The sequence below is a fragment of the Triturus cristatus genome, chromosome 5_1 (assembly GCF_964204655.1).
Source record: "Triturus cristatus chromosome 5_1, aTriCri1.1, whole genome shotgun sequence".
Taxonomy (NCBI): domain Eukaryota; kingdom Metazoa; phylum Chordata; class Amphibia; order Caudata; family Salamandridae; genus Triturus; species Triturus cristatus.
The window spans coordinates 815,062,669-815,089,999 of record NC_140587.1 but is presented as its reverse complement, the minus strand read 5'-3'; the positions used below and the strand labels follow the sequence as shown (position 1 = coordinate 815,089,999).

The following is a 27,331-nucleotide window of genomic DNA, read 5'->3' as shown; positions in this document are numbered from 1 at the left end:
TTTGACGGTGAGCTGCCCGGACGCCGTCCCTGGTTCGGCCTGATCCTTGCGGGCTGCTCCCGGCTTTTTGCGGGAGCTGGTCCGTGGCGGAGACGACTATTGCCCGTGACCGCGCAACGGTTGAATCTGTTCCTCCCCCAGGATCCCTGTCTTCAGCGACGTGGACCTTGAGGCGTTGGTCCCGGGGTCCTGGCCCCAATACGAGTCGGGCCTTCCCAGCGGCCATTTTGTCACTATGCAGCCTACCATCCTGTCCGCTGGGACGCAGCGGGACTGGGGGTGTGTGACGGTCGGGAGTGTGGCAGAGCGATCGGAGAGAGCTGCTCTGGGGTACGGCGACCTCCTGGAGGCCCTTGGTGCCCTTCATTACTCCTTGGCTCATGGCGCCGGGGTCCTGGGGAGGAAGCTAGATGGTGTGGTATCAGCGTTGGGACAGTGGCGGCATGCTGGTCCACAAGTACACAGTGGCTTTCCACACTGCACACAGGAGGAAGATGTTGCGGCCCCCCCCGCGATTAGTGTACAGCCGGACACTCCGGACAGTATGCTACCGTGTGGTCGGCTAACTGTGGGCTTGATCTGCTCCGGAGGTATTGGACCTGAGCGGAAGATGGTGGCCTTGTCCCGTGCGCAATCTCCGGCGGCCCAGGGACGATTCCAGCAACGTGTGTCTCATTTGACTGCTTCAGCCTGTCTGGTCCTTGTGTGCAGTGCAGATCCTGGGGCGGTACTGGAAAAGACGCCCCCCCATGAAGCGGTCCGTGCTGATGCTCAGAGACTTCCACCCCACCTGTGTGCGTCGCTTCCCGACTGTTTTTGGACACTCCTGTACCTTGGGACATCGGACATGGTGCTGGGTCGAGGGGCAGGCATGGGCAGAATCGCAAAGAGCGGTCAAGGCTGAGGCTGATCCTTCGGGAGTGGTCACCTAGTAGACAGGCGGACTCATGGTTGCGTGCTCTCATGGTTATTCGCATAGTTGGTGCATAATGCTCCCCACTCCCCCCCTCCTTTTTTGATATGATCAACCTGGTGCTGCTAATTGTTTGCTGTGGGGAGACTTCACCGTGCGGGAGGGAGAAGCCGGGGGTATGTTTTGAAGGCCCTCCTCCAGTTTATTACATTCCCTCCGCCCCCCCGTCTGGGGGGGCTCTTTCTTACTCCTTTTTCCCTGTCTCTTCTATATTTCGGGTCTAGTTCCAGGGCGACAGGCACACTGCTGGGGGGTGGGGCCATACTCATTCGCAGAGGTGCAGGGTGGGGGGATGGGGGAGGGGACTCTTTAGTCTTTATCTCTTTTTCCATGGCCTCCTTTTTGCTTGTTTTTCTGGGATCAGCGCGGTACACCTCTCTTATTGTGAATCGCTTGCTCTTAATGTGTGCCACAGTTTCCGGGGGGTTCGCTGGGCTTTAGGTACGGGGACCTGTAGGCGCAACTATCTTTGATATTTCTCCCCATCCGTACTTTCCCGTGTCTGCGCCATTGATTCAATGTATTGCTGCTTGCTGCTTGCGTCTCTTATCCTTGCCCCTTATCGCTGTTGGGAAACTGTTTGGCACCTGATCCTACTGTTTTGTTTTATTATAAAATGAAAAACCCTTTCTCTCCTGGTGTCCTACCTGAGCGGCTCATTGGCCGGACTATACTGTATTGTAGACTTTGCTCTCCGAGGTGCCGCCTGTGTTTACATGTGCTTTTATTGTTCCGATTGCTTAGCGGCCGGCCCCGGGGGGTTGTAGGCCCATACGTGTAAGTGATTGAAACGTCAATAAAGGTTTTTCAAAAAAAATAAATAAATAAATAAATAAAAACAATGTCTCAACGTGGAATTCAATGGAAGGACAAGTAATTAAAGGTGAGCTGTATGTTACAGTATCAGGGGAATGAATCCATACACAGAGGACAACAGGAGACCAAGTTAGTAGGAAAGATTGTATTTTCAACACATGATGAACATATTGCGTCATATGTACATATCATATAGGTTAAAAAAGCACTGCGTGACACTTAGTGAAAGTGTAACCGAAAAGATACTGTGCACAAGTGCTCGTGCAGTTTGTGACGGCGCAAGTGACACATAAAGTGGTATATACAGCGGTGAAACGGCGCAGCAAGAGAACAATGGTATTTTGAATATGCCAAAATTAGGGCATTTACACAGTAAATGTATGGGAATTCAAAGGACAGTAAAGCAAATGCCCATGTTTGTAAATGCGCCAACAGTAACGCTGTTGAAGTCGACGGCGTTTCGGCCCGTGACAATCAAGGCCATCATCAGGACTGGTTACACATATTTTGAACAGTGCTAGGGTAAAGAAAAACAATTCTCAAAAACTGGACCAAAATGAAGAAAAAGGGGGACAGATGTGCAGATGGTGGTGAACACGGCGACGTGTAGTGGCCGTGGGTACGGGTCTAATGTATGGCCATGGGCCAAGGAGCAGTGAGAGGACGAAAGGTGAGCGCGAGAACGGGTATCACAGCGGCGCGCGAGTCGAGTGAAGCGTGCCCGAGTGGGCAAAGGTAGAGTGAATAGGGACTGGGGCCAAGAAATGGTGAGCTATGTGGTAGAATAACTAACGGATAGAGCGGAAGAGAAATCGCACAGGTGGATGGTAACAGGGATGCAAGGGAGTGCCACAGTGAAAGAAACAGGGAGTGACAAGGGGTAAAGCAAAGGAAAAGAAACTTACTCGCGTGGAAGGGGCGAGCCCGGTGAATCGGCAAGGAGGAGTCAGACGGGTCCGGGGGAGTCCAAACTGGACGGGGGAGAAAAAGGAGGTGAGGAAAAGAACAGGTAGGACAGACAGTAGAAGAGATAGGAGCGGCAAACCACTTACTTATTCTAAAAGGACGAGCCGAATGAAACGGCAACGCTGGACCACGTAATGTGAGAAGGGTCCGTGGAAATTCAGGCTGAAAGGGGACAAGGGACAAGGGGTGAGGAAAAGGCAAGGGGGAGAGAACAGTGGGAAAGAAGGGAATAAGGGAGCCACTTACGTCAGGAGGGGGACGGAGATCAATCAATAAGGAAGCTGGAAAGAAAGGAGGGGGATTTAGAGACGGGGCTGATGGACGCATTCCGGGGAGAAAGGATGCGGGCAGAATGTACTTACATTTAGCCGAGGCGAGTGAATCACCGAGGAGGGGTCCGTTAGGAAGGGCGTGCCGGTACGAATCAGGCAGAGAGTGAGGACGGAAGGGCACTGACGAGAGTTTTATGAGGTCAGTGCTTCCGGGTCACGAGGAGCGTCCACCAATCAACGGAAAGAAGACGGAGGCAAGCAGCGCGCTGATGGGTGCTGGCGATTGATAGGCTGGGGGGTGCTAAAAGGGGAGTGAAGCGGAAAGGCCACCAATGGATCGGAGAAGGAGTCATGGCAACCGTTGGTGATAACCCGCAAAGACGCGTGTGTCGCTCGAGTGAGGAAAAGAAGAGTAAAGGAATAACATTTAGAAATATTGCTATTGGCCTTATCTGGCTTGCTCTGGGTCCATTGAATTGACCACAATGTTTTCATTTCTAAATGTTCCGCTTCACTCCCCTTTTAGCACCCCCCAGCCTATCAATCGCCAGCACCCATCAGCGCGCTGCTTGCCTCCGTCTTCTTTCCGTTGATTGGTGGACGCTCCTCGTGACCCGGAAGCACTGACCTCATAAAACTCTCGTCAGTGCCCTTCCGTCCTCACGTTTCTTTCACTGTGGCACTCCCTTGCATCCCTGTTACCATCCACCTGTGCGATTTCTCTTCCGCTCTATCCGTCAGTTATTCTACCACATAGCTCACCATTTCTTGGCCCCAGTCCCTTTTCACTCTACCTTTGCCCACTCGGGCACGCTTCACTCGACTCGCGCGCCGCTGTGATACCCGTTCTCGCGCTCACCTTTCGTCCGATCACTGCTCCTTGGCCCATGGCCATACATTAGACCCGTACCCACGGCCACTACACGTCGCCGTGTTCACCACCATCTGCACATCTGTCCCCCTTTTTCTTCATTTTGGTCCAGTTTTTGAGAATTGTTTTTCTTTACCCTAGCACTGTTCAAAATATGTGTAACCAGTCCTGATGATGGCCTTGATTGTCACGGGCCGAAACGCCGTCGACTTCAACAGCGTTACTGTTGGCGCATTTACAAACATGGGCATTTGCTTTACTGTCCTTTGAATTCCCATACATTTACTGTGTAAATGCCCTAATTTTGGCATATTCAAAATACCATTGTTCTCTTGCTGCGCCGTTTCACCGCTGTATATACCACTTTATGTGTCACTTGCGCCGTCACAAACTGCACGAGCACTTGTGCACAGTATCTTTTCGGTTACACTTTCACTAAGTGTCACGCAGTGCTTTTTTAACCTATATGATATGTACATATGACGCAATATGTTCATCATGTGTTGAAAATACAATCTTTCCTACTAACTTGGTCTCCTGTTGTCCTCTGTGTATGGATTCATTCCCCTGATACTGTAACATACAGCTCACCTTTAATTACTTGTCCTTCCATTGAATTCCACGTTGAGACATTGTTGTCTGACATTGTGGGAGGCCTTTAAGGTGGTGATTCGTGGGCAGGCGCTATCCCTGATCTCCCTTGCTAAAAAGCGAAAAAACTAAGAGGTAGCGCGCCTAGAGTCAGACATAACTAACATGGAAGGGGACCTTGGGCGGGGAATCACGAGGGAGAAACTTCATGCCCTTAGCCTTAAGCAGTCGGACTACAGAGCACTGGTTACTAATGCTGCGCAGCTCGCTAGTCGGGAACAGCAGGGGCGCTTGTATGATGTGGGTGACAAGGCTGGTAAACTGATTGCGTGGCTGGAAAGGAGCGAAAGAGTGAATCGTGTGGTTCCGGTGATTGTGCGTGCTGACGGTGAGCGGGTCACAGATCCCGGGGAGATTGTCACTTGCTTTGCAGACCATCTGTGTGACGTCTATACGTCGGTTTCGGATCGGCCGGAGGACGACTCTCGCCTATTGTTACAAGATATCACGCTGCCAAGCCTCTCCATCTCCGACAGAGACTTGATGGACGCGGCGTTGACGAATGATGATAGCACTGGCGATTCGCGCACTCCGCTCCGGAAAGGCTCTGGGCCCGAATGGTCTGCCGATCGAGTTATACAAGCTTCGCCCTGAGGCACTGGCGCCTCATCTCCGGGCGATGTTTAATGCATCGCTTAGGGTGGGCTCCCTGTCACTGGACCAACGGCTTGCAACTATTGTGGTTCTCCACAAAGAGGGGAAGCCTCGGGACAGCTGCGCATCGTATAGGCCTATCTCACTCCTGAATGCCAAACCCAAAATTCTTGCGAAGGTCCTGGCGAATCGCCTGATTACTGTCATTGGAGACCTGGTTCATCCGGATCAGTCTGGCTTTATTCCGCATCGCAACACTGCGTTGAACCTGCGGCGCCTGCATGGAGTCCTCGCAAGGGTCGACTGTATCCAGGAGCCCACCGTCTTGGCGTCCTTGGACGCCACGATGGCGTTCGACACGCTGGAGTGGTCGTATCTTTGGGCAGCACTGGCCAAGTTTGGTTTTGGACCCGGATTCATTAAATGGGTGAAATTGTTGTATGTGGAGCCATTGGCGCAGGTGGTGGTGAATGGTAGGGTGTCTGCCCCCTTTGTGCTCGGGAGGGGCACCCGCCAGGGTTGTCCCTTGTCCCCACTTCTTTTCGCTCTTGCGCTGGAACCCCTAGCGGCATGGCTGAGTTGGGAGCCTTCTATGGCGGGTATCCGGTGGACCCAGACGTTCGAAGATCGCGTGTCACTCTACACGGATGACATTTTGCTCTACCTCACCTCGCCGCGGAAATCACTGACGGTGATGTTCGATGTCTTGACCTCCTTCGGCCGCAATTCTGGGCTTGTTATTAATTGGGCTAAGTCCTGTGTGTATGTGTTGGTAGGCGACCCCCCTCTTCTCCCTCACGGCTGTCCGATTCAAATCTCTCAGGCTGGATTTAAATATTTGGGCATCCACGTCTCCCTGAGTTCAGCGGATCGTTATTCTCTGAACCTGCTGCCGCCGCTTCAGCGGCTTCGGGCGGACGTAGTCCGGTGGCGGAGGCTTCCGTTATTGCCGCTGGGCAGAGCGGCATTATTTAAAATGATGTCTCTGCCACGGTTTTTGTATGCTCTACAGAATACGATGGACGTGGTGCCTGCACTATATTTTCGGGAGGTGGAAAGCCTGCAGCGACAGCTGGTGTGGGATGGGAGACCACGCATCGCCCTTCCTAAGCTGACTCTTCCATGGTACGATGGTGGCATAGCTCTTCCTGATATCAGACTGTATTACTGGGCGTCCCAGCTGGTGGCAGTGAACCATGGGACGTATGGCCCGGCTTTGAACCCCGCGTATGAGATGGACAAGCTACTGTTGCCGGGTGGGGATTTCAATCGAATGCTTTACTCCAAAAAGGGACGTGCTCAACTCACAGGCCCCACGAACAACGCTGTCCGTGCGTGGCACGGCGCCACTGCCGCTATGGGCTGGAAGGGTTGCCTGACTCGGGCGACTCCGCTGTATGCCTCTGAGGATTTGGGCGGGCTGTGGCGCACAAAGGGGTTCGAGAAGTGGGACACGATTGGTATTAGCCGAGTCGGGGATCTGTGGGCGAAGGGCGCCTTTAAAACGTTCGATGTCCTTCGGGCCGAATATAGCCTGAGCGACAGGGAATTTTTTCGCTATGCGCAGATTCGCCACGCCCTGCTCTCTGCCTTTCCGAACCCAGCTGCTATCCCTGAGGCCTCCCCTCTGGAAGACCGTATACTTGATGGTTACTTGCCCGATAGCACCATTTCCCTGATCTACAAAAAGATGATTAATGCTCGCGCTGACCTCCTCACCCGCCTGCGAGAAGTATGGGTCGCAGATGGCCTAGAGTTGGATGACAAGGATTGGGTTGCGGCTGTATCCTCGCCGAGAGAGGTGGCCATTCCCGCCCGCCCCAGATTTGTGCAGTTAAAGATACTACACAGGGTCTACGTTACCGGTCCCCGCTTGCTTCGCCTGGGATATTCGAGCGATGGTTTATGTAGGCGTGGCTGTGGCCTGCTTGGTACTTTTCTGCATATTTTGTGGGAATGTCCAGTGGTTGTCCGGTTCTGGGCTAGGGTGCATGCAGTGATGGAGGAGGTCACTGGTGTGGCCTTACTCCCGGAGGCGCGGCGCTGTGTGTTGAATGTGTGGGAACCGACTGATTGTGACGCGGCCCAGGAGCGTTGGGTGACTCTGGGTAATATGATAGCTAAAAGAGACATTGCGCAGCTGTGGGGCTCGGGTAGGTCTCCTATGGTGTCGAAGTGGAGAGAAAACATGGACTGGTGCATGTTCCGGGAGAAATCCGTGTATGTTGCTAGAGGCAAACCCAAACAATGGAATAAGATGTGGGGTCCGTGGAATTCCTACCGTGGTGACATATGCACGCCCCCCCTGGTGATTGCCCCTGACGTAGCCCTGTCCCCCTAGCTCGGACATTCCTGTTCCCACCTGGAATTGGCACGTGTGTGCTTCCCTGCCCTGCTTCCCGCCTAGCTCAAAACTGGCTTCTGCATGTAGTGCTGCGGAGAGGAGGCTGCCCCCCCCCCCCCCCCCCCCCCGTGGGAGAGCAAGTTCCTGCCTATATAGTTTTCATGCCTGGTTTTGGTTTTGTTTTTGTGTGTTTTGTTTTGTAAAATATTAATTCAAAGCCTTTTTGTAGCATGGAGTCTTGTTGTAGGCAGTTTAGTCGCACTCGGTGCAGGCTGCTCATTTGTCCGCTGTATTGCCTCTCCTTCCTGCACACTAGCGGCCGGCCTCTGTGGTTGTAGGCCCATGATTGTACATAACTACTGTTTCAAATAAAGGTTTTGGAAAGAAAAAAAAAAAAAAAAAGGCGGCAAGTACAACTGACATTAAATGACACCGCAAGCTGACTCTTTATGGAGGAGGGACTGTCCAAATTAAGCATGTTATCGTAAGCTTGCATGCAGAGGCAGAATTTAACTTTTTGACTAACAATGAAACTTGTACTTGATTGACTGGATTAAAGGAATCCCTCTCAGCCATATTTAATTTTTAAGACCTATGAGTAATGTAGAACAAATACCATTAGGAAAGAGTGGCTTTGATTATTACCCTGATGGGCATTTACTGTTCACGTCCACTGCTTACTCACAGCGTAAAAGATATCTTGTATACGTGATAAATTATGTCAGACAATGAAAAAGATTAAATTTAACAGGGACACTGTTGTAGGAGCACTTTTCGATAAGTGCACATGTTCCTGAGCATGCTGCTCAGGAACAGCACATGACGCCAAAATGTTACGCAAAACAAAAATAACTTTTAAAAATCATTTAAAAACCCAAAGGAACAACACAAACTGCTGACACCATCAGTCCAATTTCAGAAATAGGATTGATGAGTAATTTAGGAAAACATCTTAAAATAATTTTTCTTAAACTGTCAAACCTATTGTAACAAAAATATTTACATACCAACAGCCTCGGAAAATTGCTACATAGATTTCTCAAGAGTGGTTGCTGAACTTGCTCTAGGGTATTTTCCCCAACTTCGTCATCACTGGCAGGGTCAGACTCCATACCAGTGGCTTCCACACGAAGACACAGCATCTGAAAGTTATCCTAGATCATAAAACATGTTTATTTTCTATCAAATTAAAAAAGTATGCTTGAAGTTGTCTTTAAATACATCTTGTAAGTGCTATAAGTATTGGACGTGAAGGGGAAAACATTTATCTGTACTATTCCTGCTTTTAATAATTGCAAGAAAAGATTAATCAAAATTAACTATTTCAATCCATACACAAATGTACCTCGAGAAGCATCAGGGGACAGGATTTGAATACAAACCAAGAGTATGACAAATAATATACTAACAGTGTAGACCTTCTTGAAATTTATGTGCAGCTAAGAGTAAAACTCCAAAGTAGGATACGTGCACCTCAAGTACACAGATTATGTCAGAATCTATTATGACTCAGTAATTTTTTTACATAAACAGATTACTCTACAACTCGTTCTTTCTCAATCCCACTAGTAGGGTATCGATCAATAAATAGTTTGTTACCAAACAGAATGTCAAAAAGGCTCACTTTTAAGGGGTAAGGCTATAAAGGTCTCTATTAAGGTGAATAAGTACATTGAAGAACCAACGTATAAAATGAAAACAGGAACTGAAGGAAGAGAAAACAACAATGATTTTCAGCCACTGAATATGAAGAGAAACGCGCACATGAGCATAGTACTGCAGGAGCCAGCACACAGGCAGTGAACAGCCTGCACTTCCAGGGCAGCACAGGATAAGCCTCACTTGGGCGCATAGCATCACTAGAAAACTGCTCTTACAACTTTGACAAAATACCCACTTTACAAGAGTGTTGATAGTTTTCTGGTGGTGGTGACCCACAAAATAAAGATTCACTGACCATATCCAACTAGTTCCTATCTTGCAGCAGAGCAGTGTCCTAATAATGTATAGCTATGGGTTTGAATAGCACTTTGAAGTAGGGCGTACAGGAGCGGTGTTAGTGTCTTCAGAGTCATTCTGAACACAGATAACATTTATTAGGCCAGATCGAACTCAACCGCATTTGGGATCTCCAAAAGTGGGCACCGATTTCCCGTTAGGTACCTTTTTGTGGGCACTTCTGTGCACCACACCTTTTAGTTTCCTCAAAGAAACAATTCACTGAACAGTTCATGTATTTATAGTAGAAATAGAAAAACGAAATTTCAGACAGCCATCGAAGAACTTCTAATTCAGGCAACCTTGCAAACTCTCACAATGTCCTTTTGGGGGATTGATGTGTCACGATATAGACACGTTTGGACTGCAAAGAAAATCTCAGCTGTATTTTAACAAAATATTGCTAGGAATGAAAGGTCAATAATCTATCTCACACTATTAGAAAATGTTGTATAGCTTTGGTAACCTTTGCTCTATAACATACTTTGCTACATCAGTACTTTTCTTATCTTTGAAATAAATCCATCGCTATTTCATAGGATGGGGAGAAATAAGCAACAAACTGTTATGGTCCTGTGGGAGTAAAGAGGAGGGTGCGTCACATGGCAGGTCCATTGTTTACATTCCATGGTGCCACACACACATCGCCAAAATGCAACAACACAGAACACAAGAGTCGCATCTCACCCAACCCCTTCAGTTGCAGAATTTTCCAGTCATTGGCATTAGAAGATCCACAAACTGAGTTGGCTTGTGGGAAATCAAAATCTAGAGGGAACTTGGCACTTATAGGAATGCAGGTTCTTAGGTACGTAACCTTTTCTTCTAACAAACACTACATACACCCTGTGCACAGTGTGTGTCAATCAAAATCTCCAGCAATACCAAACTGCTGTTGGGATACCAAACATAGGAAAATCCCAAACACTTTCTCACCTAGCCATATTCTGCATCAAGTTTGTGTCATGGCATGAAAAAAAAAAAACGGCAGCCTTCCAACTCTTCTGTCAAGGTAGTCTCCTCAAGCTCACAGCAATGTCTATTTAGCAAATAAGAACATTAGTTACCTACCCTAAACTGCAGTTATCCATTATTGGTATCTTTCACAGATTCACATGCTTGCCTCATCACCGTAGTCAATGTGGGAGTCTACTGCACTGTCACAAAAGTAGTTAAATCCAAGAATCATTCCTAAGGTTCCATCCCAATTCCATTTGAACAAACCTGTGGTCCTTCATACTTTCTTCCCAAATCTGTCATCTCTGGCTGAGAAATCTCTTCACATCCAAGACATCAAACGCTGTCTTAAGTTCTAACTGCAATGGACAAAGCAGATTCAAAAGACTGATCAACTACTGGTCTACTATGCTCCTCAAAGGCCAAGTACTACAGTTACGAAGGCAACCATTGCACGATGGATTGCACCTACCATTTAACTCGGCCTTGTTAATGCGGGTTAACCACTTACAGTCAAGACTAGGGCAAATTCCACTAGAGCAGTATCTTCCTCTGTTGCTCTTTCTGCTAGTGTCCCGTTGGACAAAATATGCTGCGCTGTAACATGGAAGACCACGCATACTTTCACGTGGCATAACTGCCTGGATTTGCCAACCAACAATGAGGCAGCTGTGGGACAAGATGTCTTACAGCATCTGTTCCAATAAGGTAAGCTTCTAGTCAGAGGTATTTTTTTAGCTTTGTGCGTCATTTCACATCATGTTATATCACTCTTGATTTTCATACATATATTTACTGTACGCTAATTGTGCACAAGTATGTTGTTACACGTCATCTTCTAAGGGTGCGTGAATATATATATACAGCAGTTAATTGTTACAACTGCTTGCTTATCAGATTTAAGCATGTGAATCTATTAAATATCCAATACTGGATAAGAGAATTAGTTACTTACCTATAACAGCAGTTATACAGTATTGGTATCTTTCATAAATTTAACTTGCAACCCACACCCCTCCCCTGAGAGCCCCCCCACCCCTTTTTATTTTGGGATACTATCCTCACACTAGTGCTTGAAAATCTGAGGGATTCAACCTCTCGTGGGAGTGTTCTACAGGGTGCCAATACCAGATTGGTTATAGCTTAAGTTTGGTTCTTTTTTACAAAATGATATGGGTAGGCTATTGCAAGGACCTTTTCATTGCATTGTAGTCTATGGTTATGATTTTAACCACTTTTGAGATAGTACCATGGGACTCCCACCTCGACGACAGTGATGATTAAAGCAAGTGAATCTATGAAAGATCCAAAATACTGAATAATGTGTTATTCTTCATTCAAGCAGAATCCTGTTAACTGGATTGCAGCACTCACCGAAGCATGATATGTATCAATTGTGACACTGCACTGCAAAATCCACACACTGAGAAGCACTTACAAATGCAACTAAAGGCTAGCAGCCAATAATGATCAGATCATTAACTCAAGTGGCTCAGATCCCTTTTCGGATTATTCTGCAGCTAAATCTCTCCTTTAGATTGATATAGTACGATTACAAAAACAAGCTGGTGGTGTGTTGGGATGGCTACATGATGGCAGCTTTAAAAACCATGCACCAGTGAACATTAAATATGCTATTGCCTGTATATACTGGCACAGCCAAATGCCTGAATAAAAACATGCATTGAGAACTCCACACCAGCTACAAATCTAGCCAAAATAGGGAAACGTCAGAATTGCTTTTGGAGTACTGAGGCAAGCAGGGGTACTAGGCCTCAACCAATGTGGTGGAGGCCAGTGACAGACCTATTCGGGTTCCTCAAAAGGGAGCATAAAGTACACCTTTCCAGCACTTGACTGACTAGCAAGGGAAGAAGTCCAAGGCTTCTCAAGGAGGTAGTGTAGAGATGGAAACTCAAAACTCAACAATCACACAATAAAACTTAACGATTGTCCGGTCCAGTGCTTTAAGTTTATGAAAAAGTAAAAGTACTTTATTATACCAACTATGTAATAGATAATGTAAGGGAACACAGTTCTAAAAAGATGCTAGTTAAGCCAACAGATTTATCAAGGCACATTGCCGAAAAGTGCTCAGAGTAATTTGTGAGCAGGTTACTGTGTCTGTGACATGTAGGCCAGTTATTGTTTAATTTCCCTAGTGCTGCGGGACCCCTTGCAAGAGGGCCCCCGCTGGGTGAGCTGCATTCATGTAGCTATACTCACGCTCCGCATTGCAAGTGGACCTGGAGCAGCCACAGACCTTCAACGGAATGGCTGCAATCGCTAGCAGTGCATGTCACAAACTCACACAAAGGATGATGAAATCTCACACAGGTTACTAGTGAGTCTACGGAGGCCCCAGACAGAGTAAAGGTTAATGGAGGAGCCATCACGTGCCACAATTCTTGGACGACTAGCACAAGACAGACTGTGGGAGGCGGTTCATGTTTCTCCAAGTCAGATCAGAGCCTCAGATTCTTAGGGAGGAGGCAGGGAAACTCACTTCAGCAAAGGTCAGCTAGTTCAACATGCTTTCTGATTGTAGATGACCGTGAGCAGCAGTCACACTTGAAATCAGATGTGCAGCACACCAGATTCAAAGAGTGTGTGCGAATGTGTGGGAGAGCTGGGGGTGCAGTGAGATCAAGCCCAGCTCTCATGTTAGATACTGCAAAGTCCCTGCAGTCAGTTCGCTTGTCTAGCAGTTACCCCTTCCAGGTCATCAAAGCTGGGCTTCTCGCTGGGCAGACTTTACCCTTCAGGGGAGGCCTCCACTCCCATTTCTCAGCAGGTCAGGCAGACTGCTTTCAAAGGCACAGTCAAGTCTCTCCTCCAGCAAGTAGTTGCACACTTTCAAGAGATGTACCCTCGCCTCCAGGGGACAGGTTGTCAGTGACACTAGCCGAAATCTCTAAAGTATACCTCTTCCGAGTGGATTGGCCAAGATGGCAGATGGGTGAGACACGTTTTCGTCTCTCTCCGCTCCCGCTGGAGGCCCCGCTAGCAAAAGTTTACGAAAACAGCAGCCGAGCCTACCTGGTGAACCGAGACGCCTACTGCTTCTGTGTGGCTTGCCCTGAGAGACACTCTGCTCTGAGGCGTCGGATGGGCTTCGCGGACGGGCAGGCCTAGCAGATGGCGGTGACTGGATCCAGGAGCTGAGGGCCCGGCCGCGAGCACCGAGGCAGCGCGGCCTCGCTGTTGGTGTCGGAGCAGAGCTGCTTGACCGGGGACCGCTGGGGCCAACTCGGGCTGCGGCACACACTGAACGCCTGTATAGAGCCTACGGTGCCGGGCAACACCGCGCTGATGGCGCCTGGCGGCATGCCTGGACTGGAGAGCCAGCGTCCCCCTGAGCCTCTGGAGGCTACGCAACCCCGTTTCGAGACTTGAGGCGGAGCAGCTCTGCAGGGAGACCCTAGAAGCGTAACGAAGCTGGGCCTCCCTTGTCCGGTCAAGACCGCAACAAATCCTGATGCATTGCAAGGCCTGTGGGATCCCGCGGAACACTCGCACCGCTAGATGATGAACTGGCCTGCTCATCGGGAATCGCCTAGGCCGGTCTGCCTGGGCCCCATCAGCTGCTTTTGACCTGGCCGTCCCTAAGCAGCCACGGAGGCATTGGGAGGCTGACAACGAGGGACAGCAGGCCTGGGCCCTTGATCTGGCCCTATCATGCACCTTGCAGGCCGTATGCCCCTGCCTCGACTGCCGGAGTAGGACTGCCCCGGGTGAAACTCCTACGGAGAAGTACTTGTTTGCCTCCTTAACATACTTGATCGGAGTGGGCGGAGGCCACTACTGGACTGCTGCACCCGAGAAGGACCAACGAGGAAGCCATTGCAGATGACGCAGTTTCGACCACAAGTTAGCTGCGGGCCGGGGGTCGTACCTGGGGGTCTGACAGAGCACTACATCCAGCGGCGGAGGCCCCTTTGGAACTGCATCTGGCGAAAAGGTGAGGAGAGAAGGGGGTGGCCGCAGCGGTGCCAGGGTGCGCCCCATCTCCCTCCTGGGAGCAGCGCACTTCGTGGAGGTGGGTGGAGGCCCCCCTTCCCAACTATTGTTTGTGCCTTTTGGAGCAACTGAACTGGCTGGGGCGTGGCATGGCCTTGGGATCCCATCACGCTAACTTAGGACTGTACTGGTCTTTGGCCCTCGGACCTATGTGCTGCACTCTCTGATAGAGGCCAGACTCCCCCGTCTGCCCTGTGGAGGGAAGGGAAGGCCTATCTACCCCAGCATCGAACGTGACCCACCAGCGGATCTTTCTTCGTGCAACGGGGTGGGGGGTATGGGTGAGGATCTGGTGCCCTGGCTGGGCCTCCCTAGATCTCACATCTTGGAGCTAAAGCTGCCGCTGCCCACCCCGTCACTAGATTAGCTTTGTACATGACCCCTCCCCACAGCAGGGGCTGCTGAATCTCACATCATAGCTTCAGGGAAGATCAATTGAGACAGTACAGCAAAAGACATGCTACTTCAACCTTTGGGCTCTACAGCTGGAGATCCAAGCCCACCTGCAAACAAGGAGGATCCGTCAGACACCACTCAGGCAGAAGCACCTGTCGCTAAATCATATTTAGAATCACTCTTCGCATCCCTCTGCAACAACATTCAATCCTTCAAAAAAGAACTGGCTGGTGAGCTCCGGGAGGTCAGCAAAGACGTGTAGGGCCTGGGGGACAGAGTCTCCGCCCTGGAAGATCACGAACAAGGCGGTGAAGAATACATAGAACAACTTCTGCAGGAGATTCTGCGACTCAATGACCAACATCTGGACCTCCAGGCGCACTCAGAAAACCTCGAAAACAGGTCTCGGCACAATAACATTCTTATAAGGGGCATTGCTTTTGGAGCAGAGGGATCTGACATTGTTGCCTTTGTGTGAGAAATGTAAAGGGATATCCTGGGTGCTGGCCCAGAGGTGAAGATCAAGATAGACCGTGCACACAGAGTCGGACCTCTGAGGGCCCCGGCTGGTTCCCCTTCGGATATCCTCACTTGCGTTTACAATTTCCCCATCAAAGAGGAAATCACTAAGGTGGCTAGGGACAAAAACCCCATCCAGTTCCAGGGTCACCCTCCTCTCTATATCAAGACTTGGCAGCATCCACCCTTCATAAGCGTAAGGCCTTCCGGCCGGTAACCTCCCACCTGCATAAGCTAAGGGTGTCCTACTCTTGAGGACACCGCTTCCGAATGTTTTTTCGCTTGGATGAGAAGCTCCGCCACCTCTGTTCCCTGGATGAGGTGCACAAATTGCATGGCATAAAGGACTCTCCTTCGGAGCTCTCAAACCCTGGGAGACGGGGCCGCGAGAGGAAGGAGCTTCGCGCCCTGGAGGGCCCACAATCCTCCCCGCCTGGCCTCTGCCCAGATCCCGATACCATCACCAGGTACAGACAGGCGGTCCTGGTTCCTCTGGCGGGAGACTTCGAAGGGCTGACGACCACTTTGTGCTCTCCATGTCCACCAGCTCCTTAGGAACCTTTTCACTGCCTACCTCATTGGACCTGGTGACACGATGTATACGCGCCCATACATTATCATTCTCTTGCATGCGACCTGAAAGCTCTTGCCCTCGGGACAGTTGAGGCTGATTTATAGTGACCTAGGGTTCTACCGAAGCCACCACTTGCACTCAGCCCCAGACTGACTACTTAGTGATCCTCACACTCAATGTTAAGGAGCTCAACCACACATTGAAGCGGAACACCATTCTTTGCTATCTAGAAAACTCCAGGGCACACATTTGTCTGCTACAATAAAAGCATCTACTCTCTAAAGATCAGCACAGACTTCGCTCAAAGGTATACCCACATCAGTTTTTCTCATCTCTCCTAAGAGAGCTAGAGTTGCGATTTTGATATCTAGGACTTTCCCGTGGAAGGTGGGACTCAAACAGTAAGAGATCAAGGGCAGGCTCCTTGCATACTCATTGCACATAGGGACTGGTAGTATCACAGTTGGCACCATTTACTCCCCCAATGAAGGTCAGGAACCCTTTCTCCACAAAGCAGTGAATGAGATCATGGGCACACGAGACAGGCTGGTGCCTGGGGGGGAGGGGGTTGGCAACTCCGACATGGACAGATCAGCACAGCGCCACGGGCATTCAAGGACCCCCACGGCAGTGGGACAGCATACCACCGGCTGAGGGATATGAGCTTAGTAGATCTTTGGAGAACCTCACACCCTGATACTCGTGAACACACATTTTCTCATGCCCATAAAACTTATGCCAGACTCTTACTTATTTGGTACCCCAGCGGTGTCCTCGGCAGTCCAAGAGACAGAGCGAGCCTTGCTCGATTTCTGGCCACGCTGCGGTAACAGTGACCCTCACAGTGCCACAATACAGACTTTCCCCCAGAACGTGGCGACTCGGGGACTCTCTGCTCCACCGTCTGGAGGTCATAGCCCAGATAACCAAGACAATACAGGACTACCTGGTGACTAATGACACCCCTGAGCTCTCGATCTCCATTTTGGGGGACGCCCTGAAGGCGGTGGTGAGAGGGGAGTTTATAGCTATAGCTTTAGCAGACAATAGGATCCGACTGGACAAAAGGGAGAGCCTGTCCCGCCAAGTGACCGAATTAGAGCACATACACAAGAGAGCAGGGGTCTTCAGGATCTGGAGACAGCTTGAAGCTGCCCAAGCTCAACTACCGGGGCTAGACATTGATAGGGCTGAATACAATGCACTCAGGCTTCGGCATGGGTTCTACATAGGCGTCCATATCTGGGCCTCCAGTTTACACCTACCATCGCAGACACTGCTGGCCTAAACTAACAAACATCAACTCATCAGATCATACTGACCTACGTCACTGGCGGTCCTACCTCCTTGTCCTCGCTAGGACCATTTCTGCCATTAAATTGACGGTCTGCCCCAAAATCCTGCCCCCCCCCCCCCCCCCCCCCCCCACCAAGTGCTCCCGGTCTCACCTCCGCCTGGGACGCTACACTCCCTACAGCAAGAAATTAACAAATGTGTGGGCGAACAAGCGCCCTCGCATGGACCTTAGCTAATGATACTCGGATGAGGGTAGCCTAGGAATCCCCGATCTCCTTCGCTACTACCAGGCAACACAATTGAGGGTCTTTGTGGAATGGTCACGGGCCGAATCCAAGAAGAACTAGTTATTTATGGACCGGGCACTGGCGGCCAAGCCTTACGGGGCATCCCATTCCTCCCCAAGCACGCGCGGCCCAAATCGCTATATCTCTCTCCCCTCACTGACAGTTTGGGACAGTCTAGTGACACAAAGGAGCCTCACCACCTTCCCCTCACCACTTACTCCCATAGCCAACAACCTAGATTTTCACCAAAGCTCTCCGAATCATTCATTCCAAGTCTGGGTGCAGGCAGGCTGCAGATCGGTAGGCCACTTATTCGACCTAGAGGGCCCACTCCCCTTTGAAGCACTCCGTGCAGACTTCGCACTTCCCAAAACAGAGCGCCAGCATTACACCCAAATCTGACACTGGGTGCTGCAGCCCTCTATGCGCCCTGGTGCATAACGACAACTCACTCCTTTCGAGCACTGGCTTTTGTCAAGGGCTTCCGACAAACGCCCAGTCTAGGATATATACCGCCCGATTAACTCCTCTATGGAGATTTCCAAATCCAAGCGCCAACTCCACTGGGAAACATAAATCGTAAGGGATGTCACAACTAAAGAATGGGGGGGGGGGGGGGGGCATCTATTACAGGGCACAGCACATCTCACACAACATGGCCAGTATCGACATGGCTACAAAAATCGTAACCTACTGGTACTACACACCTCACAGGATTCACAAATATAACCAGTCCAAGTCCCCTGAGTGCTGGCGACATTGTAGTTTCCCCCGTACACAACTACACGTATTATGGGATTGTTAGAAAATTAGGCCCTATTGGGCGCAAGTGCTCACAGACAGACACTCATTTGGACACAGAGCTCCCTAGATTCCCAGCCTATGTCATCTTAGGCCTTCCGAATCCTCTTATCTTCCCCTTCAAGTCTCGACAGGGTAAACAAACTGGCGTGGCATCGAGCAAAACATCCTCTCCCACTGGGGTACTGAACACATACCGACACCCGGGCTGGCTACATCGTATGTGGTATATATTAGGGATGGAACGCATCAATCTCTACCTGACCAGGGATCGGTGTTTCCCAAACTATGGGCACCATTCCTGTCATTAGTACCATCAGTATTTCAAGATCTTACTTGCCCTAAATATCTGCGCTTGTTGAGCCTTCCATATGACGCACAGCTCTCAGACACCAACCAACACTAATGACCAGGGCCGGCTCTAGGGCGGTGCGACCGGTGCCACCTCACCGGGTGCTGGCTTCCGGGAGGCGCCGCCGTGTTTGCAAGTTTATTATTAATTGAAAGCACCTGCTGCAGCGTTCGTTTCCTCCAGCAATTTCCGGGCAACAAAAATATGCCAGGATAAATCCTGTGATGAATGTTCTTCCTGAAGAGAGATTGGAGTTTTGCTTAATTGGGGTTTTGACCCACTATAAAGTAGTGCAGAGGGTTAATGTGTCTGCTGCAGAAAACAAATACAGAGCAGATTACAAAGTGCATATAATGTAAATAGGTCAGTGGGTTACTGCTTTGAAAAGTCATAATTATTCAACTTGCAATTTATACGTTAAAATCCTAATATAGGATTGGATCTTATAATTTGCAAGTAACAAAATGATGTCTCTTTTAACAGCAGTAACCCATTGACCTATTTACATTCTTTGCACTTTGTAATTGTACTGAACTATTAACTTTTATCAAAGAACTGCAAAGTATAAATGTGAGGTAATATTAATGTTGGAAAAAGGATTAATGTGGGCAGAAATCTAGTCTCATTATTAAAGAGAACACCCAACTATGGTGTTGTTTTTTAAATTCTGAGTTTGTGCTTCTCTGGACCAAGCACTATTAAACTATACTGCCTACCAGTATTGATAACATGTGACTCCTACACCTTGTAGTCCTCTGTCTTATGTAACATTTCCTATATGCTGAGTTGCACATGTATGATTGATTGTCTCTGTATAATGTGTGTGTGATGCAAAGTGCTCTGACACCCTACTCTGGTATGAGTGGCGCTATATATGCATCTGACAGAGTGCTATATATGTATCTGAGAGAGACTGGTAATGGAGACTTGGGCACTGTTAAAGGGTGGTGGAGAGGGACTCCGTGGTGGAGGTGGTCATTGGGGGGCGCCAACAAACATTGTCGCACCAGGCGCCACCACCTCTAAAGCCGGCCCTGCTAATGACATACTCTAAAAGAATCACTTCACGTCTTACCTCCTCTACTTTTCTTTCCTTCCAGTCACCAGGCCCAGGGGTGGGGGGCAGGGGGAGGAGGGGCTTTTGGCTACGTTAAATTTAGAGCATGACCCCCTGTTTAGCCGGGTACCGAAATGCTATTATGAATATGTTTTTTAGGTCTCGCCTGACCCAGCGCATGCGCTGGACTGGCGAGACTTATTGAGAGGGCTCCAAAAAGTGCTACCAGGCCAGCCTAGAGCTACAGTGCATGTGTGCGGGTACGCGCGCCGCGCTTTACCGCGATTACTTTCATTTTCACGGCTGCTTTGATGTTTGATCGTGATCGTGATCACTTTCACTTTAGTTATGCAACTGTTGCATGGCTAAACACTTATAAGGTCCCAAAGGCGAGACCTATTGGCTATGCCAATGCTGGTTTACTTTCTTCTTGTACGTTTGGAAAACTGATAAAAAATGTAAACCATAAAGTATACCTCTTCTGTCAGTGAGAAGTCACAGAACCATCGGAGTACGTCTGAAGCTTTATCCTAAAGTCTGTATGCCAGACAAGGAAAGTTAATTCCTAGGCTTCTGTGTTTTTTTTCACTGAAGGAAATGTTCGTTTCTCGGTAACCACTGGAAAACACTAAACTGATCTGCACATTTACTCCTTTCACCGACTTGTGCCGAACCACTCCAAGTGCAGCCTCGACTTCTAACCAATTTTCTGTTTTTGATGCTACTGCTATGGCCCACTTACCCAGGGTAAGCCACTTAATATGTTCTTGTAAACGTCCACAAGAGGCCTGGACTAGATCACCTCATATTGTTACAGTTCGCTATTCAGCACACATTATTGTGTAGCGGGCATCAAGTTTGTAGCTGAACTCTGATCAGAGGTAAAGGGACACCACCATGAAGTCATCCTCCTTCAGTGGGGGTTGGGGGTATGGGTCCAGAGCCTAGCTTCCCGGATTCTCCAGTACTGGAATTGTGAGAACAAACTATCACTGTGCATATGGGATCAATGTGCTCCCATAAAACGCTGCACCCAAAACACCCGCCCTTAATTTTACATCACGATAGTGTATCATGCTTATGAGCCACATTCCCTCTAACAGGATTGGTGAGTTTATGAACATCTTTTGAAAACTGCACAGTCTATCGTGCAAGTTATTGAAGAAGCTGTAGACAGTACAGCTAAGGAACATGAAAAGGCTTCAAGTACTCCGTTTCAAAGCATGTGCTGCTGACATAATGTTCATGGACCCCTTCAGAGCATATACACTGTCATTTACAGGGTGACCAGATGTCTGTCACCAAAACACGACTTTTCTAGTTCTGTGTTTTGGCTTAAAATATCAGTGCATTCTGCGAGTAGTCTTTGTTAATTTTAAATGTGCCAATTGGACGTACACCCCTCACACAAATGATACATAAAAACAAAGTGCAGAAATGGAAAAGTGGTGTCTGGTGAAATTGAGTCACGTGATCACCCTAGTCATGAGGTGCATTTACTACCTTAGCTGCTTTTTAATAAAACAGCACGGTGTGTAGTCACTGAAAGCCCTATAGCTAACAGTATTCATGCAGGCTTCACCGACATAACCAGGTAGAGCAGGAAAAGTACCAGATTATAAAGTACTACATTTTTAGCACAGTCCTTTGTTGCGGTCACAAGACACTTAACAGGACAGTGTAACACTGGCTTGCAGGAACATAACACAAGGACAGTATATATATCGAATTTCAAAGTAGAGAATCATCATTCACTCAATCATGGCAATTTGTCCGAAGAATAGAGGAGCAAGAAACAGAGTTACATGCCTACCATTAACTGTTGCAATTAAATATTAATGTGGTGCATATAATTCACCATTCATGCACATCCTTGACATGATGTGTGGTTAGCCTGCTGGTAAAATGTGTATGAGAGATGGAAAATTGAAGGGAGGTAAGAGAAATAATGAAACGTTATAAGGAAGAGCAAAATGGAGGAGACGGTTCCAAGAACGGGAGCTAGATGCTTGAAAGAAGTATAGAGCGAGGGAAGCAATGAAAAACAAAATTCTTCGTAAGCGGAGAAAAAATGAAGCAATAACAATTTTTAAACGATTGGAAATTTCTATTAATTACAAAAATGCAAAGCTACATCAGGAATGCCTTTTGAATCCATTATCAATCAGTTCAACGTAGTTCTGTTTATGTTCTGCTCGTCTAAAGGAGTCAGCCTTTGTTTTAGGGTGATGGTCCCACCGCAGAGAGTGATCAGGAAGAGTACACAAAGCAAGCGCGCTATGAGAACTTAAGCCCGCACACCTGACCTAAGGATGGTAGAGACAGTGGTCTAATCTAGCTGAATGGGAGTTGAGATGAAGGAATGTGGAAGGTCGCCACTTCTGTCAACAGTAAAGCCCTGTCCCCATTTTCCCACACCTTAGTATCTGTTATTTGACAAAAGCTGCAGGTTAAATGAAACATTCACGGTGCTAGACTGAAAAGCACTTGCCCATTCACGATGAGACAGGCTTTTACCAGCCAATAGTCCCACGAGCATCCCAATGACCTTGTAACCACACACTTGAACGCCACACAGATACATAATGCTAGTGGTTTGATACTCCTTGCACACATACCTCTCACCCAGGATGGCCATAAAAGACTTTCATGGCTCTTTAGGTGAACTTTGGAGAGTGAGGTTATCCGGCTTCTCACTTATTACTAGGGACAGCAAAAACGCATATTGTGAGCTAAAAATTCAAAAATAGTATGCTGCCGCCATCAAGTGTACATGGAGCAGGAAATAGTCAGTCCCATGTGAAAAGGGAGGTACGATTTTTTTGCCCTTCTAGAGCAAACAGCCATGCGCTCTGGGTTTTCATACCTTTACACCTACAAAACTTCAGCACACAAGCGTAAGAGCTGCACGCACTGGACACTAAAAATCAAAAATACAGCACATGCTTTAAGTAGGGTAACTCAGGGCAGGGGCATTCCAACAAGCCTCCACTACAGTTCCAAGATAGAAAGCAGTAGAGGTGTGCGATTTACAGCTGCAATGGAAGCTGCATCATCCACCGTAACCAATGAACTAATAGTATAGTAGTATGACAACAATCTAAGCGTACCATGCTCTCCAAGGCCCTCAATAGAAACAAGTTAGTTACCTTTAACTCAAGTTCTCCAGCGCTGGTATCTAGAATATATGCACATGCTTTTACCATTTCTCATCATAAGGTTGGGAATCCTGGTTAACTTTAAAGACCAGCAACATATTTAAAATGGCCACAGCAACGCTTGTTCAGGAGCACATCCACTTAATTTTAAACAAATCTAACTTTATCCAATAAGCTGGAGTAATTATTCTCCTACTTTCGAGAGGACAGCATAGCTCAGATATCGTGCAACAAGTGTGAAGAGCAATTATCATACCAGTGTGCCTCTGACTGGGGCCAAGGGAGGGTTGCATGAGGCCACACAAAAATGCCAATTCTGGGGAACTGGAGTTACACTTAAATAACGAAGTTGGATCATGCAAGAAAAATCTTTGGATGACATACAAATTAGAGGCCTCCTGCGGAGAGTGGGAGATCCAGACAGCCAAACCTATGTCAAACTCCTGCGTCACCTCAGGGGCCACAATGATAAACCATCTATTCACCTAGATCTTTCACACAGAAGCAATCAGAGCGGACAGTGGAGGGAGATGCCACCCATATTTAATCGTCTGCAGAGTGCTATCTACATGCTTGCCAAATAAAGATTGGCTATCAAAATGCATATCCAACATTTTTGCATAGACTTTTGAACCGAAGAGCATGGACCAACACAATCCCTACCTGCACAGGGCTGCTGCTTCTGTGAGCTGTTGGAAGCCTACATTGTAAACATACACTGCTGTGTCGATGTTATCAACTGATACATTTGCACCCTCCTTGATAATGGGCCATGGTATAAAGTGAAAGGTCTTTTTTTTAACCACTATGAGAACGTTAATCGTGAAAGAACTATACACAATCTATAACACTATAATCACAGTACAGATTTTATTTTTCCAGCCCGAGCCTTAAAACCTTACACTTTCTAGTTGGCTTCCCAATAGTGGCACATGGTATGCAGATCTTCCAACATGCCTCTGTGATAACTTTCCACTACAAGGTGCTTAGCATTTTATGCTATTTGGTAAATGATACTCACTTCATAGGAAATTATTTTTAGTTTCACTTTTTCGCACATTAAGTACTAGGCACTAATCATTTTTCAGCAGTTAGCTAATGATTCGATTTGTTTAGCTGCAATCAATTTTATTTTTAGTGCCTTGAATATCAGAAAAGGTTACTGCAGAGACTACTGGAGTTAATGGAGAGAATAAATGAAAAAATAGTTATATTGTTTACTGGAACTTTTAAATATTTGTCCGGTTGTATTATGTATTTGAATTTTTTATGTACCAGTTACTATGTACTTTTAAGGCTATTTTCAATTAGCCAAATAAACAGTTCTTATGAGAACCACTGGTATCAGATTCATCAGTAGTGAAATAGCGTCACAAATGCAGCAAATATATAATCCGAGAATGGCCATTGTATTTGCAGCTTTTATGGATGACAGTCCTTTTTTTTTTTTTTTTGTATTCCTCATATGCCAATAGGTGAAAAGGGCATTCTAGATGGGGAGCCCCTTCCCCCCAATATGCATGTTCCGGTTACGATATTTAAAGCCCAAGGGGAGAAAGAGAAGGGTCCAACCCCACTAGCATTTTACTGTTTGCTCCGTCCACTCCAACCCAGTCTCACTGAGAGGCCCTTAACGATATTGGAGATTGAGCTCCAACAGTGCCCAGGTAAAATCATCGGAATACCTTCATCTGTTCCGCTAAGCCACCAGAGCTGCCCAAATCTTTACGCCACTTGAGGGATCACAGGCGATATCAGACTCACTTACAAAGATAATATGTTTCAAACAATCTGGGAAAGTAGGTGCGTTCTCGTTTTTCCAAGCCCTGCATATTTCTCGCCTATCCAATATCATTACATAAAAAATAAATTTAGACGCCATGTCACCAAGCCGATATTCCTTAGTTAGCCCAAACAAGATTATCCTTGGAGTAATTGTAAATTGTATATTCAAGACTGCCGCGATAAATTCACCTATTCTAGCCCAATAATTCACAAACAGTGGGCAATCTACAAACATGTGTAAATCGTCAGCGGCGAGGAACATACAACGGGGGCATCGATGTTCTAAATTCGTAATTCTTGCTAATTTCTTAGGTGAAATGTGTACCCTATACAGGGTAAACAAATGATTCCTTTTAAGTGGAGCTGACTTAACCACAGTGTGCAACATTGAAAAGGAATCCACCCATAATTCCTGAAGATTATTATGATCTAAATCAACCTCCTCACCCCATATTTTTTTTAAGTTCGGCCTCTGCCACTCCTACCTCCATCATGGCCCAATACCAAAAGGCTAACTCTCTTTTCCATGTCCCCTTTCTATTGACTAAATCAAACTTTGAATTTGGTGAACAAGACGTTGATACCAGAGATGCCCACCAACCCGATAATTGATAATACTTAAACCTAGTAAGTGTTCCCCCTGTCAATCTAGAAAGAGAATCCCAATCAATAAGCTGTGCATCCTTTAGTAGGTCTCTCCAGTGTGTTATACCGGCCAACCTCAAAGGGCGAGCTAGTTGGTCCTTTAGACACTCAGGAGTCCCTGGGAAGTCTCAGATCGGGGCCTGGGGAGCATAGTAGGAAATTCCCAACTTTTTTCTGAAAAATACCCAATTTTTTGAGCTGCTGTTAAAATCTTTAGTCTCACTTTTTTATAAAACCCGGGATCCCCGAATTTGAACAAGAAATATTCCTGACCTTGGGGTATACCATGTAACAATGCCTGAAACAGACAGCCTAAAACAGAAGTATCTGACTTATCAGCTATTAGTCTAAAGTTTTTTAATTGGAACGAGTGGCAATAAACTAGTATATCTGGCAGCGCAAGACCCCCTAGTTTTAGTTTCCTCCTCAATTTCTTCCACGATAGTCTCGATGACTTGGTGTTCCATATAAATTAACCTATTTTCCCCTGTATTTTAGCCATATCTTTCGGGTTGAAAGTTAACGGAATAGAATTAAATAAATAAGTGATTTTGGGTAGAATGACCATTTTTATAAGATTCACTCTGCCGAATACATTAAGCGAAAGACCAGACCAACGTTGTAGGAGGTGACAGACCTCCTTATGGACTCTATCCAGATTTATTTTAGATAACCGATTAATATCTTGAACTTAAGTGAATTCCCAAGTATCTCATCTTTGGTTTAACACCCGGATACTCCTTAACCTGGTTCCACTGCATAAGCTCGGTCTTTTCTCTATTTATTTTGTAGCCAGAGATCGCCCTAAAGTCTTCTGCCCGGTCAAAAAGTCTAGGGATAGCCTCTTCAGGATTTAAAGTAAACATTAAAAGATCATCAGCATAGAGAGCAAATTTCAGCTCTAAGTTCGCAATATTAAAGGGTTTAAAAGCAGGGTCTGCTCTCAGCTGAATAACAAAAGGTTCAATGTATAAATTAAACAGGAGGGGAGAAAGAGGACATCCCTGTCTAGTACTGCGAGGTATTTGTATCCAATCTGTAAGGTGGCCATTTACAAGGATTTTAGCTTTAGGACAAATATATAAAGATCGAATCGAAGCTATAAATTTCATTGGCATACCAAATGCGGCTAATGCTTCCCACAGATAATACCAATTAACTTGATCGAAAGCCTTTGCGGCATCGATAGCCACAATGGTCAAAGGAGATTTTTCATTAGTAGCGACATCTATAGCAGCAATAGCCTGAAACGTAAGTTCATTCAGCTGCCTACCCCGCATAAAGCCCCTCTGATCGCCGTGTACCACTGATTTGATAACTTTGGCCAATCTCGCTGCCAGCACCCCCGCAAAGATCTTATAGTCAGTATTCAGCAGCGAGATTGGCCGATAGGACTCAACGATCTGAGGGTCCTTATTAGGTTTTAATATTAAGGCTACTGTAGCTTCCGTCCAAGTTTGTGGGACAGCCTCACATAAAAGATGTATTTTGTTAAATAAGATTGTAAGGACCAGTACAATTAATTCTGGACTAATTTGATACAAATCTACTGGGAGCCCATCTGGTCCCGCTTCTTTACCTTTTGCCATTCTTTTTAGTTGATTATAGACTTCTCCCTCTTTAATTGCCGAGCTTAGGAAGACCCTATCTGCTTCTGTGAGATGTGGTAGGTCTAGTTGATTTAGCCAAATTTCAGCTCTTTCGGGGGAGAAGTCACCCCGCTCTGCATACATCTTTGACATATATTTTTTGACTTCCTCCAATATCTGACCGTTATCATAAGTCAAAACCCCTGTATCTTGTATGATTAGACTTGCGATTTGATTTTTGGCTCTATCAGTTCTAGCCTTCCAAGCCAGGAGACGCCCACATTTCTCCCCATAAGAAAAGTTTTGTAGCCTACTCGCATCCCACCTATCTTTGATTACTTTATCAAGATGGGCCCGATATTCTGCCTTTAAAGAATTCAACTTGTTTAATATTATCTCAGAATTAGGGT

The 27,331-nt window shown here is 47.2% G+C and overlaps 1 protein-coding gene across 5 annotated transcripts in view; it reads right to left on the bottom strand.

Annotated features, from left to right (window-relative positions):
- CEP192 (centrosomal protein 192) overlaps positions 1-27,331 on the bottom strand; it is a 1,978,693-nt gene that overhangs the window by 1,656,965 nt on the left and 294,397 nt on the right. For 3 of the 5 annotated variants that reach the window (XM_085605862.1, XM_085605865.1, XM_085605863.1), the window contains exon 8: positions 8,495-8,641. In XM_085605862.1, the coding sequence (XP_085461988.1) occupies positions 8,495-8,641 (147 nt within the window). The remainder of the gene's footprint in view (positions 1-8,494; positions 8,642-27,331) is intronic. The other 2 variants (XM_085605864.1, XM_085605866.1) reach the window with 1 other exon arrangement.